At 50.5% G+C, this 13,045-nt stretch overlaps 3 protein-coding genes across 3 annotated transcripts; 1 reads left to right on the top strand and 2 right to left on the bottom strand.

The window, feature by feature from the left end:
* Positions 1 to 27: 27 nt before the first annotated feature.
* Positions 28 to 718, bottom strand: BDV17DRAFT_253847 (uncharacterized protein). The gene has a single exon (XM_073756696.1). It carries the CDS (start codon positions 601 to 603, stop codon positions 91 to 93), a length of 513 nt encoding a protein of 170 aa, XP_073619645.1. The 5' UTR covers positions 604 to 718; the 3' UTR covers positions 28 to 90.
* A 180-nt stretch (positions 719 to 898) lies between these two features.
* On the top strand, positions 899 to 1,873 carry BDV17DRAFT_176089 (uncharacterized protein). Its single transcript, XM_073754857.1, has 3 exons — positions 899 to 1,428; positions 1,526 to 1,764; positions 1,825 to 1,873. The coding sequence occupies exons 1-2, from the start codon at positions 1,102 to 1,104 to the stop codon at positions 1,619 to 1,621; spliced, it is 423 nt and encodes a 140-aa protein (XP_073619644.1). The 5' UTR covers positions 899 to 1,101; the 3' UTR covers positions 1,622 to 1,764; positions 1,825 to 1,873.
* A 3,523-nt stretch (positions 1,874 to 5,396) lies between these two features.
* On the bottom strand, positions 5,397 to 7,416 carry BDV17DRAFT_176082 (uncharacterized protein). The gene is made up of 2 exons (XM_073754856.1): positions 7,169 to 7,416; positions 5,397 to 7,120 (listed from the first exon to the last, which is right to left on the bottom strand). Exons 1-2 carry the CDS (start codon positions 7,266 to 7,268, stop codon positions 5,481 to 5,483), a joined length of 1,740 nt encoding a protein of 579 aa, XP_073619643.1. The 5' UTR covers positions 7,269 to 7,416; the 3' UTR covers positions 5,397 to 5,480.
* Positions 7,417 to 13,045: the final 5,629 nt, after the last annotated feature.

Raw genomic sequence — 13,045 nt, 5'->3', positions numbered from 1 at the left:
GTATGTTTAGCAATCATGTAGTAACTTGGTACCTCAAGCGGTTCATATTTTGGGCACTCGATCGCATATTTGGAAAGTTGTACCTTAGTCTCAATCCCAGGCCGGAATATAGTCGACAGAAGTGGCTTGCCTGAGAGCCACCAAGTCGCCGACTTCATCATCAGGCATCCGTAGTGCTTCATGCAGAAAGGATGCGGCAGATGCCCGCGTTTGCAGAGCCCAGCGTAATCGTTCCAGCTGATCAACGAATTCAACTGCCTCTTCCGTCTCAGCGCTGGTAGCCCATAGCAAGCCAGCAAAAGATCCTATCATTGCCACCTGCGTCGCTGCAGCAAAGCCCCAGAAAGATTGTGTGTGTTCAGGCTGAGGGGATTCAATTAGCTTCATTGCCGATGCAAGGCGAGCACGAGCTGCTGTGCGGATAGTTGCACGGAGGGCATGCGGTGTATCCGCTGAGAGAGTGCGCAATAAGGCGCGATGAATGGTCAATTCAACCGCCATATGGGAAAGGTGCAATGGACTGTTTGTCGAGAGTCTATGAGAATACGTAGTTCCCAGCTGCAGAATGTCAGGAAGACAGCTGTGCCATTCGCGCAGCTTCATCACAAACGGTTATGCAAGATTCAATGTTCCCGTTGTGCCGATTCGTGATAACAGTCGCTGACCCGGTTCGCGGACGCAGCGGGACTTTCGTTGACAGCACCAGTCGCATGGTCATCTAATTACCTGTTTAGCTATTTGAAGCGCCGACATCAGCAAGATTTTTTGGCTTCTTACTCTGTAGATAGTTTGAAGTAGCGATAAACACAATGTGGGGAGCCCATATGGGCATCACGTGATTTTTATATAGAGCATCCTTACAAGGCAGGCACAGGCACAATCAACTTCATTTCTTCCATCTTACTCTTGCATTGTTAACAGCTCTTTTCGAATTTAGCCAACGCAACTGAGAATCCAGAGATAAGCGAGTCATCATTTCTCTGTGCAAAACCCATACCTCTCCAAGTTTGCCCACAAAGTACTACTAAGTCGACTATACATTTCAAGTCTTCGACACTTCACATTTCCCCCAGTCCTGCAGCGGCTGGACACTTCCTGCAAATGCGATTAGTCGTCCTTGCGTACTGGCTCTCACCGATTCTCGATTCTTCAGCCCATCTTCGATCTTATTCCGTTCTTGGACTTCGCTACATACAGCGCTGGGTTGGCGGGGCTAGTCGATTGTACCCGGACGAGAGGACTCCGTGTATTGTTTCCGCTGTTTTGTCTGGAGGATCCTCGCTTCCCCGCGACGCGGAATCCGAATCGAACTGTTGGTTGGCTCTCGCTGCGGTGCAGGATGGCTACTGTGCGCTATCGCAGGCGGCACAGCAGATAGCACTCGCCAGTTGCCACTGTCAGAGTCAGATCGTGAGCATTTGGCTGCAGGTAAGCGTGTGCCATCAATACGAGGCTTATGCGCGAAATGTCTGCCCCATCACGGGGACGTCAGAACTGAAGTTGGCCTAGACTGAAAACTTGATAGCACGAGGGCGTTGAAAGAAAATCTACGATGATCGACTGCGGATCAATTGGGCATCAACCTGATCTAAGAGACCTTTCAAACTCACCGTCTTTCTAAGTGCAACTCTGTATCTGTATACCATCCCCTCGGTTCCGGCGGCGGGGAAGCGTTAGAGACTGTACTCTGTATTTTACAGAGGACGGTGATCTCCACTTGTCAGCCTCCCCCACCTCCGTTTGTCCGTCTGCTTTAGCTTGTATGTATGAGATCCAGACTGCATTCCATTTGCCATTGATGGATGCAACACTAACTGCAGTTAGATCTCTATCCAACTCGCTGCCTCTCCCGGGACGTTGCTCAATTGTATATGAAACCTGCACTGGTTGCCCATATTCTACAAAGATACCACCGATAAAGTGCCAGCCAGACGGCCGGTGTATTTCCAGCTGGCAGCCTGCTTCAGATGCTAAGAGCAGAATATTAACTTATTTTACATAGGTAACACGGCCAACTGGAGTCAATACCACAAGCTCTCTACCTAACTTTGATTGGCCACAGCCCATGCCATGCTGTTACACACTGCTTGCCAGAAGCTTCAACCAACGACTCTCCTGCTCTGTCGGAACAGCTTCCCCAGGTGACAGACCTCAACCACGCGAGTTTGACTCGCTAGCTCAACTCACCACATTGTTACGAACTTCCTCGTACAGTGTCAGTATCTCGGCGACATTCCGAGTCAACACATGGCAAACGCAGGTGTCAAACAAACTTTCGGTATCAACCCGGGAAGACTTCGGTGAGAGTCAGTCAGAGTCAGGTGGCCAACCATCCAAGTTTTCAGAAGCCGAGTCTTCTGGGGAAGAGAAGGCGGCGGTTTGAGGCAGTTGGTTATTTCTGGCTTAGATTCTGCCTAGAACCTTGGGGCGCGAGTCACGAGTGACTGCGACCGGAACCAGAGCGGTGATTTCACCATTTTACAGAGGCAACTACGGAGTTGGATCTCTAATTGGAATACGACTCATACACGGTGAGTCAGGTGAACATGACAGGGAGGCGAAATTACATGCATGAGCGGTTTGAGGTAGATAGAGTATGATGCTCGCCACGAGGTGTGGGATGCAGATTCGCAGGGGAAATTGGAGTTCGGCATGCCGAGAACAACCTCGAGTCTGAGGCAAGGTTAGCGTTGAGTGACGAATCGGGGGGTCGGGCTAAGGGCTGAATCTGTCTTAGCTTGGCCTGGACAATATCAATGTTACTTTACGGAGGCATCATTGGTAGGCTGAGTTGCCTTCTAGAATATCGATAAAGAACAACTGCTACCGCTGACGACGCAGGGACATCAATAGAGCATCACTCACGCCGACGATTCAATAGCTAAGGCATGGTTCCTTTGATCCGATCGTACCTAGGTCGAGCTTCCATAAACCACGCGAGACGTCAGTGTTCCAGTCTTGCTGGAAGCATAAATCGCTGTGCTGAGCTTGCTCTTACAGGGCAGATACTTACTGCTTAGCTACTAGTATCATGACGAGTCAGATCCCAAATGGTCATCTAAACCAGAACCTCCGATTCCGAATTGTCACAAAGATACACGGTCACTGTATAACAGCACTACTAGTAAGAGGCTAAGAGCGTAAAAACCGGCCCCCCACATCCACCCAAACTTGGTGCATCGTAACCCAATCCTAGACCTCTAACTAAGCAGTTCTCTTCCAGTCTCTCCCCACTTGTAATCAAAATCGTTACATCCAGCCGGGCCTCCAACGTCTCTTCCCCCCCCCCATATTTCCCTACCATCCCGCGCCCCTCATTGGTTCACCCATGGCAATCTCTTCACCAGCCACAACACCGCAAGCTGAAATTCAGTTTTCTAGACCCCTTCTAGCCTGACAGCCCGTTTTTCTTCGGGCAGAGTCGGAGGGCTGTTCCCCGCGCTGGACAGTCGTAGAGGAAAGTTTCCCGATTTGGAGACCGAACCTTGCAGGTCTGGACTTTGGGTTCGGGTTTTTCAGGAACGAGGAATTCTACAGGTGTACAGTATGGCGTCGCGACTTGAGTCTCGTGATAGAGAGACTTTTTAGGCGTGTCGGGATTGGCTGGGGTGAGGCGTACTCTGTAAGGTTATTCTTTGCTTTCGGGGATTTTTTTCACTCCAGGTTGGGACCTGTCAGTCGAGTTAATTCTCAGCCTGGTCGTGTGCGACCTGGGGGTGTGATTTAGACCTCAGTAGTGACATCGACTACCTAGAGTAGTAAAGTTCTTCGAACTTCGATTTTCATTCGATTAATATTCCACAATTGCCAACTTACCTCGTTGAGCTACGGTGTACAAATCCTGATGCTTGATCCTGCCCAGATTTTGAGGAGGTACTAGGTAGAGACAAATCGCCTACGTCATACCTTACTCAACCCCCGTGCCTCATGATCTCAGTATCCTGCGCGATTCTTTGTTAGATCGCCCTATAGGGATGGGTGGAATTTTGAAAGAGAGAGAAGATCTGTTACCTTACAGGTTGGCTACAGCTAAGGAAGACGTAAGATGTCACCCTGCAAAACTTGCTGAAGTTCTACCCCGGATTCTGGTGGTCTTGGCGGGTTCATGCCATGGACATGTCATACATGCTTGAAGAAAGAGTTGATTGAGCCGTGTCATCTGCTGCGAGTGAGCTTCGAGTACGAATAGACTAGATTCTCTATTACTTCTCAATGTAATCCGAATACTCTAAACAATAACCTCCCCTGTCCCAATGAACAGCTAACTCCAATCCCCAATCCCGCCCTTCCATTCTCAGCTCATAACTCTGTCATCACGAGTTCACGAGGTCTCTAGCGTGGGCGCCAGCAAACCAGAAGAGAAGCAAGCCATATCCGGCCTATAGACTTCAATCCAGAGTCCAGACAAACTATGGGCGCGACGAAACAAAGATGCGGCCGGCTTGTGACCGCGACCGTGACCGTGACCAGCTCGCCCGTCAGGGCTGAGTCTGACTGACGGCAGTGGTTGCGCCGGGAAATGCTTTGTTTGGGTACCTATAGTACTTAGCTTTTCGTGGTTGATATGTTCCTTGGTTGGGGAGTATATTTGTGGTTTTGATGTTTGGGGAGGGTTTAGATTAATGTTGGGATGGATGATGCCAGATGGAGAATTGGCATGTGAGAGTCAAGAGACAATATCAGGATTTGAGACAAGACAAGACAAACGGCAGTTGTTGTGATGTTGCTGGGGAGGGATCAGTGCGGTTCTAGATCCCGTAGATCGCGGTTCTCTTTGCGCACTGGGCTGCTTTCTTACGTGTCCATGCATCAGATCGGTTGTCTAGAGCTTGATCCATGCAGGTCTTGACATTCCGAGTTTGCTCAGTTTAATCATTTTTATGATTCTTTCCAGGTTTCACTAGCGTACATGACATGCACCAGCCATGCAAAGGTGTGGTAGAGTGAAGGTGGTATCTTTTTTCTACAACAAAGACACAGTCCAGAGTCCTGCTGCAGAAAAGGAAGCAGAAAAGGAACAACGCTGAGTTGCGATGATGACATCCATAAGCATCCAGCTCTTTTATCATAAAAGAAAATCCCATGTGGCTATGCCCCTGTATCAGTATCAAAGTGAACCGTCTGTACAAGAAGGAAGATTATTTGTGGTAAAAGCCCCGGTAAAAGGGTGTATAATGCGCAGTAAAACAGACAGCCACCATGCAAGATCGGTTGAGAAGGAGGAAAATCGAACTGGACGCAAAAAGGAAACGAGATGGCGACCCGAAAATGAAAAAAAATCAAAAAAAAAAAAAAAAAAAAAAAACAGACCATATAATCCCTAGGTGCGCCCAAAATGCAATGCAGTCGTTATTGGTACGTGTCACAAGGATGATAAGCAGCATGTCTGCAAAGGTAAACAGAGATTTGTCAAAATCGGGTATCATAATCAAAAGGGAAAGGCCGGAACAAGGCAACGACGGAAGGTCCTGATGAGACGACTACCATCCTTTGGCGTGGTATTCCCAAGGCCCAAAATCGGTGTGTTGGTTCCAAGACCCGGCGGTTCGCGCCATGTCTTTATCCTTGCCCGCTACCCCATTGGAAGCGGGGCCCGCGTTTTGTTGCTGGCCTTGAGGCCCTGGGTACTCCTTCAGGTTCTTCATATCATGAGCTGTATGCCTCCGCTTGTTGTATGCATTTGCTGTTGTGCTTTTCTGCTGTCGTTCCCAAAGGAGATGGCGACGGAGGGATTCTGTCAACTCCGTCTGCAGCATATTTCGGCGGGTGGTTCGAGGGGAATGCGCGACCGACTGCGGGGCAGGCTTCATGATGATGGGCTTGGAGCGAGGGATACCGGGCCCCTTCATGGTCAGACTTTCCTCGTCGTCATCAGGTGGCGACGCGGGGATAGAGGGACCGTTGGGCGAGGTCAGGCGCGAGCGCTGAAGGGCAGGTGTAGATCGAGACGCGTCGCCCATTTTCAGGGGACGGTGCATCATCATCGTCAAGAGAGAACGGCGTGAAACAAGGTTCGGTCGCGAATCTACCCGCTGGAACATATCCCCTTCGCCAACACTCGAGCGACCGCTTTCAGTCACTGAATCCTCCCAATCAGACTCCTCGTCATCTTCGATAGCACTTTCAGAGATATCGTCATCGGTCTCAATAGCATCTTCATCGTTGTTCCCCCGGCGGTCCTTCATTGACTTGATGTTTCCGACCTGCTCCTTGAATGTTGTAACTTTCTGGGGGTTGAGGTTACTGCCCGGCTTCTTTTCGAGCTGGTCCGAGAGCGAGCTGTGGCGGGGAGCATGCAACATGCGATCCTCAAAGGAGCTCTCGTCGTCATCACCGGAAGAGCCGCCAAGTGTGAACATACCGCCCTTCTTCTTCAGCGGCGACAACTTGGCAGGTACTTGGGTCTTTGTCTGACCAGAGTCACTCGAAAGTCGGGCTTGCGACCGGTAGGAGGAAGAGATATGGGACGGAGAGAAACCGCGAACAATGCTAGGCGACTTGATCAATTGAGGTTTTGACGGGAGAATACCAGAAGAGGAAACGCTGGTGTCGGAGCCGTTAACATTCAGGTTAGCGCCGTCACTGTCATTGCCATCCGGAGCAGTCGTAGAGCAAGATTCGGTCGAGTGCTTCTGTCGCTCGTTGACGGGGAAAGAAGGTCGCTTGAGGGTAATGTCAGAGGGAGGAGTAGGTGTAGGTGTAGAAGGTCGGGGTGTGATGTCGACAATGGGCTGGGCGAGAGTCGCCACGGGCGAGATTGGTTCCAAGCTCTTCTTCTCCTTGATGTTGAGCACCATGCGCTCCAAGTCCAAAGACGTGAGATGCTTCTCCTTTGCTCGCCCAAGGTTAAATGAATCCTCGCGGACAACAGCAGGCTTGTAGTCCAGCGCCTTGGGGCGCTTGATGTGCTTTTCTATCCGCTCGGCCGAGTCTGAAGCTGCTGATTCGACGCTGGCAGAAAGTTCCGGTAGGTCTGCGGCTTCGGAGCGGAGTAAAGGCAAAACAGAAGTATCGCTCGAGCTTTCAGGTTCCACACAGAACGTCTCACGTGTCCAGAGCCTCCAACTCAGGTTCTCGAGTCGTCGTCCGTCCTCCATGAAGTCGGCGCATTTTGAGAATACTGCAAAGAGTCAGAAATTGTGCAGTCACCTCCAGCGAACTTGCTTACCCATCCACATCCCGTGGAGACTCTGTGTGTTTGCGGTGTCAACCTTGTGAATCTTTTCAGTATCCACTGTCAGGACGGGTGTTGATAGACGTGATGGCATCTTGCTGTTCGTGTCGTCGCCACGGTTAGAAAGTGTGCGAACTACTCCTCCAAATGGGTGTATCGAAGAACTAGGTACGGGGTCGCCGTCTCCCCCGAGAGTGATCGTACGGCGCGAAAGCGGTGCAGACGAAATGGTCTCTAGCTTTATAGTTTGTCCTCGGGTCGAAACTCAGTGAACTGTTCACTGCCAATGAATTGCAGCAGTATCAATCGCGCTGCAAGAGGCACCACAGCTGCCGTAGAAAGCAGCACAACAATGGACAATTAAGCGTTTTGAACGAATGACGGATTTCGTTAGGTCGAGAGGTCGTAACAATTCGGTGTCCCAAACACGTCTGAGAACGGACGGAAAGCGACCGAGGGCCAAAACCGGGGCACTGGAATGAGAGCGGAAGTTGATTGCGGAATCGTAGCTCGTGATTGTCCGGTTTGGGACGTGTAGATGGTGAGGGGTAAGGGGAGGAGTGTCAGGACGCGAGTTCGCCAGGAGGAGAGAAAAGAAGAAGACAAAGAAATATGGGGAGAAGATGAGTAGTAATAGTAGCGAGGCGTAGTGGATCCAGAGCAGGAGTGAAAAAAGGAAGATAGACCAAGGTCGATGGGCCGGTGGAGATGATATGGGGGGGGAAGGCCCGTATGTAAGTATTGTAACAGTACAAGGGGAAGAAGCCAGGAAGGGCAGGGTGGCCAGTCCACTCCAGAGCAGGAAAAGAAAAAGTCCGAATAACGGTACCGAGGGAAAGGTTCAAAGGGCAGGGGATGGGCGGTAAGTAAAGGAAATTCCACATAGCCGCGCCTCTGCCCCGTGTTATTAGCAGCATTTATTAATTTTTTAGCCTTCTTTAGGATTTTCTGGATTTCCTTTTTTCTGTTGGTATGTACTGTACTGTGTTACAGGCTTACAGCCGGAGTATCCCCGTGGGCCGGGCTGTATGAAATACACGGTCCTTACGGGCGGTATCTTACCAGTTTTCGGAGTTCCACTGAAGAAAAAAGTACGGAACTACTAACTAGACTTGCGAGAAAGGGAACTGTCCCCGGTGAACAACTCTCTTATTATTAATTATCCACGATTTTCTACAGAGTACGCATAGCAGAGGCCAATCCCTTGAATAGACTGTTCAGACCAATTCACTTGAACAAGTAATTCAATACATACAGGTGGAGATTGACTGAAATGAACGTCAAAGAGAGAGAAGAGAGGCGAGAGCCTAGACAGCAGAGATCATCTGCCCTGTGACCAGTTTCGGGATGACTAAGGCCGTCTGGTTTGCTGTTCTGCAACAGGATCGATATTTGAGAGTGATAGTCGGTGGCCAGGTCACTTGACTGCCAGAAAATTTATGGGTCCGCAACGATTGGCAACTATCAAATCTCTGCCCTTGAGCCGCTGCTGTCGTTATCTTCTGTGCTGTCTGAGGTATTATCCTCGTCCATTGATCGAGTCTGGAGCTTTAGAGCTAGCTGCTTCTTGCTTCTTCAGGCTTCTCCCGAGGCCATAGTAGTTACCAGCTACTCTGTACAGCGTGACAAAGTACCTACTTTGTAGACGGGCAATCCTAGGCGCCCAAGGCGCAAACTGCATGTCCTGCTGACTACTGAGCAGTATCGAGCGGTCCATCTCTTTTCGCCACGGATCGAGATATGCGCTGAGCTTCGGGCAGTAGATAGTAGTGATCTCGGTCGCTGGTCGTTCGTTGCTTTTTCGCCTCGCTCCGACGCTTGAACGCATCATCTTTGCTCAGTTGATCAATCTACATCCAGCAGCCAGCTATTATTGTATACTCCGCCCTTCCCGTGAACATCGACGTGTCAATGATCAAAGAGGTGCTCTTTATTTATCCAAACCGGCTGAATGGAAGATGGTATGGACAACGATCTTCCTTACGCCGGCTGCTCTTAACCGTTGGAATGGGCCATTACATACCGGGGAAGAGAGCGGCGCTTCCGATCGAGGAGATCGTCGAAGCTCACATCACTGAATAATATAAAATATTTACCGGGGCTGGGAGCCCCTTATCACTTGCCTACTGGGTTCCTGGTATCTATTGTAAGCATCCAGATTCCAGGGATATGTCTTCTTGCACCCAGACGGTTTCTGTAAACTGCAATACCAGTTCTACGGAATAGACTACTAGTAGGTACAGAGTATTGTGCTCGACAACAATTGTATACCCCCATCACGCGAACAATAAAACAGTGGCGTCAATATCTCAAATCGCTCATTTCCAATCGCAGATACCGCGCCCTCTCGAAGCCCCATGGAGGGCATAGCTTACCAACTGATACATCGCCAGGACAGACAGACTCCTCTTAGGCCTCGCCGAAGGGGACTCCCGACAGGCCGGGAGAGTATCACAACAACACACTTCCCGCCATCACCAGAGATCACAAGGCGGTCGCTGCCAGCTGTCACCAGTAATCAGCGACAATGATGCCCGCTGGACACCCCGAGTGACGATGGACGTGGACGTTCAGATTGACGATAATAGGCAGCTATCTATAGTACCTAGGGAGGGAGCTCTACGGGGACTACTAGAGTAGCAAAGGAGCCCCCTTCCTTCCGTCACGGGATGCCAGGGCAGGGCGGTGAATAGCATAGTTGCCCTCGCCCCATCGAGAAATAAAGCGAAGATCGCGTGGGAGCTTCAGTTCCAGCTCCGTATCATCAGCCTTCAAGCTTGAAGAAAGAGGTCTAAAAGAGGTTCGGTCACTTCGCCAGATGAAACTTGTGGCATTTAAGTTAGGCTATTAGCATTGTTCTAATTTCTGTCGCTTCTCCTGTCAGCTCCATGTATGTAACCCCAGACTCGGATGCCAATCGGATTCGGATCCCATCAGATGATGGCCCATCTTTTTCTCCATCGAGGTCCAGATTCCAATACTTCCCCGGAAATCAGAACACATGATTTTCATCGAAGTGGTGAGATTTGACGTTTGTTTGTTTCGGATGGGTCTATACCCCGTAGTACTATGTAAGTCGATGTCTAGGACTCTGGGGGGCGATACCATTCGATACAGATGGTCTAGATACCGAGTCAGACTGTTTGGGTTCTCCTGTCGTCCAGCCAGTCTCGCACTCGGTTCTCACGGTGGATTCTCCGAGTCAGAAGATGATACATACCCTGGACTCTGGAAGAATGGGGAAATTGAAGACGGGGAAATGTCCAGGATGCTCTCGGCCCCAAATGAACCGAAGGATCTAAGCCTTGCAACAGCCATCTGGCCATGGCATGTGGCTGCAGGGTTCTTCACACTCGCCAACGGGATTGGGTCTTTTTGGTTTTCCTTTTTACGCATTTATCCTTATCCTCCGGAGGATTTGAGGGTGAGGTCACGTTTCGCTGAGTGTGTAGATGGAGTGAGGTTATTGATGGATTGCTGCCTCAGTAAAGCCAACAATCAACAACAACCGGTGCTAATTAATAGTATCAAAGTCACTCGCATTCCCCCACGCGCGACACCATGCACACAATCCAGCATTGCCATCAGCAGGGAACAGTTGGCCAACGAGGCGAGCTTATCGTACGCCTAGCTACCGACTTACCCACCGCTCATCTGGGGCGGAAACTGTCAAGTGCTCAGCTGCCACTCCATGCATACGCCTGTTCCACCAAGATGGAGCCAGAGCCACGTAGCTGCATATTATTCCTCTGCGAAGAATCGAGGGCATCGTGTGCCCTGCAGGGACTCACAAGAAATCCTTGGGTACAAGCTCATGACGTTCCGACTCTGTAGAAGGAGTCAACAGTGGCGCTTCCTTCGCCGGGAGCTTTCTGGTGGCCGAGAAATACCCCGAGTAAACAGACCAGGTTCCGTCATCTTCTGATCTCCAGCGTTTGCGCCTCTGACAGTTCCTCTTGACAATACGGCAATGCCGAGCTGAAAGCTAGCTGCGCATGGAATCCGGGAACCCCTGGTATCGGTAACATCGTGTTAACTTTGAAAAGAGGCAACATCCGAGGTTAGTGACGGAACGTGGGGGAGCCAAATCTGGACTCCGAGTGGCAAAGTCTGGAGGTCACAAGGTCTGCCCCGTGCCGTCACATGATGCGCCGTCGATCCGCCCGCGGCACAGTTAGCCTCTTGTTCCTCCTGCTACCGTGCGCCACCAACGCCTCCCATTCGACGGCGAGTCAGTCCCCTTTCGAGAACAATCGTGACGTGTAAGCTGGCCTTGCTGGAGCTGACGCGGTCTTTATTGATTCTGTGTCTATCTGGAGCTATCGCAATGAGCCTGAGGCAGTAAATAACGGCTTGAAGTCTTGAAGCACGGGGTAAGACTGCATGCAAACATCCAGCAATACACCCTGCTCCAGAAATGTGCAAACATTGAACAGACCTGGACATCCCGACTATGGTACCGTGTCGACACAGCACCAGCATGCCGATGGTACCTGTTTGTGGTTGTTCAAGGGGACACCCCTTCCGACCTTACCAGGAAATAGGCGCCGCCATTGACGATCTGAAGTATGTGGCTGAACGCAAATTTTCGTCCCTGGTCACAAGTATTCGAGTCCTTTGACTCGATTGCGAAGCAGGATTGCCCGGTCAAAGAAAGAAGCCTGGTATGTCTGGGAGTATCCCTACATATACTTCTGGAAGCGTACCTGATGCTTGCTCCTTCCTCAATTCTTTTATGCATGACTATGCAGATTGGATTGCGCACGACGATCAATATCGTGGATCGTCATTTCCCTCCCGTGAAGGACAAAGGGATTCCAGGGCTGAACTTTACAACCATCCTTGCGACAGACTCGGAATTGAAGCTTTCAACGCCTCTGAAAATGAGAATTTCTCACCGTTACAGTCGTTCTCGGGGCCAGATCAAATTTCGAAAACCGACAAAGACGACGCGGGATTGTACTTTCTTCAGTACATCGTGACTTTCACATTTCAGCAGCCTTCTTTCCCCGGCCGTGTCCCCCAATTTTCCCCCGAAAGGTAACTCGAGGACTTTCCATGTAACCACTTTCAATTCCAGCGGCCCCGTTATACCGGAAAGCATACAAGGATAAACCTCTCGGGTGGGAGCAGTAGGGCGCATCATCCCCAGAATCTGAAAGTGGCAGGTGTCATACAACGGGTATCAAGGATATCAACCAGGCCAATTTTTAACCCAACGACAGACGGGGGCCCGTTCGAGAATTGAGCTACCTAAATTGATGATTTGCAGTTAAAGTCTTCATAGCTTGTGCCCTGTCCTTCCCGCGGAAGGAGCTCAAAGGTCCCGGTCAATCATAATGCAAGGGTTACGCGGGTCGATCGAAACCAGGGATCCCGTTTAGTTCCAGTCTGGAGAAGCGGGAGCTGCTTTCAATAATAACACAGGGAGGCGAGCGTGGACTCTGGAGTAGGACTGGTCACACTCACAGGGGACAAACTCACCCACGGACACTTTCGCATAGCCGCTAACATACCTGAGCTCGTGGCAAAAGCTTCTTTTGCTCGTCCGACTCAACCTTCAGCCCAGCATCCCTTGCTACTTCCTAAAACATCAAAGAGCCAGGAAGAAATCCAGTCTCGAAAGCTAGCCATGAATTCCAGCCGGACTAAGAATGAGCCAAAAAATCACCGCAGAGCGTGGCTTGAGCGTTGTGCCCTGTTCTCAAGCCCTACCTTGTTTTAGCTGCCGAAGTACAAACTACATTGCATACCGGTCCTTGCGGCATTCAGCAATAAGTATGCGGCTGCGATGCACACCGCCCCAGGGCTGTCTCTAGAACCGGCAACTGTGACTGAACAAAGCAATCTATTTGATTTGACCCTTGCCAA

This window comes from Aspergillus undulatus (genome assembly GCF_047715775.1).
Source record: "Aspergillus undulatus strain CBS 261.88 unplaced genomic scaffold BDV17scaffold_5, whole genome shotgun sequence".
NCBI classification, from domain to species: domain Eukaryota; kingdom Fungi; phylum Ascomycota; class Eurotiomycetes; order Eurotiales; family Aspergillaceae; genus Aspergillus; species Aspergillus undulatus.
The sequence above is the reverse complement of the archived record's forward strand: the minus strand, read 5'-3'. Positions and strand labels throughout refer to the sequence as shown.

Bases quoted from the DNA above. Each gene is read 5' to 3' on its own strand.
- BDV17DRAFT_253847 (XM_073756696.1), bottom strand. From the start codon at position 603: ATGAAGCTGCGCGAATGGCACAGCTGTCTTCCTGACATTCTGCAGCTG.
- BDV17DRAFT_176082 (XM_073754856.1), bottom strand. From the start codon at position 7,268: ATGCCATCACGTCTATCAACACCCGTCCTGACAGTGGATACTGAAAAG. The intron at 7,121-7,168 runs GTAAGCAAGTTC...GACTCTTTGCAG, and splicing joins TCTCCACGGGATGTGGATGG to TATTCTCAAAATGCGCCGAC.
- BDV17DRAFT_176089 (XM_073754857.1), top strand. From the start codon at position 1,102: ATGCGATTAGTCGTCCTTGCGTACTGGCTCTCACCGATTCTCGATTCT. The intron at 1,429-1,525 runs GTAAGCGTGTGC...AAAACTTGATAG, and splicing joins TCGTGAGCATTTGGCTGCAG to CACGAGGGCGTTGAAAGAAA.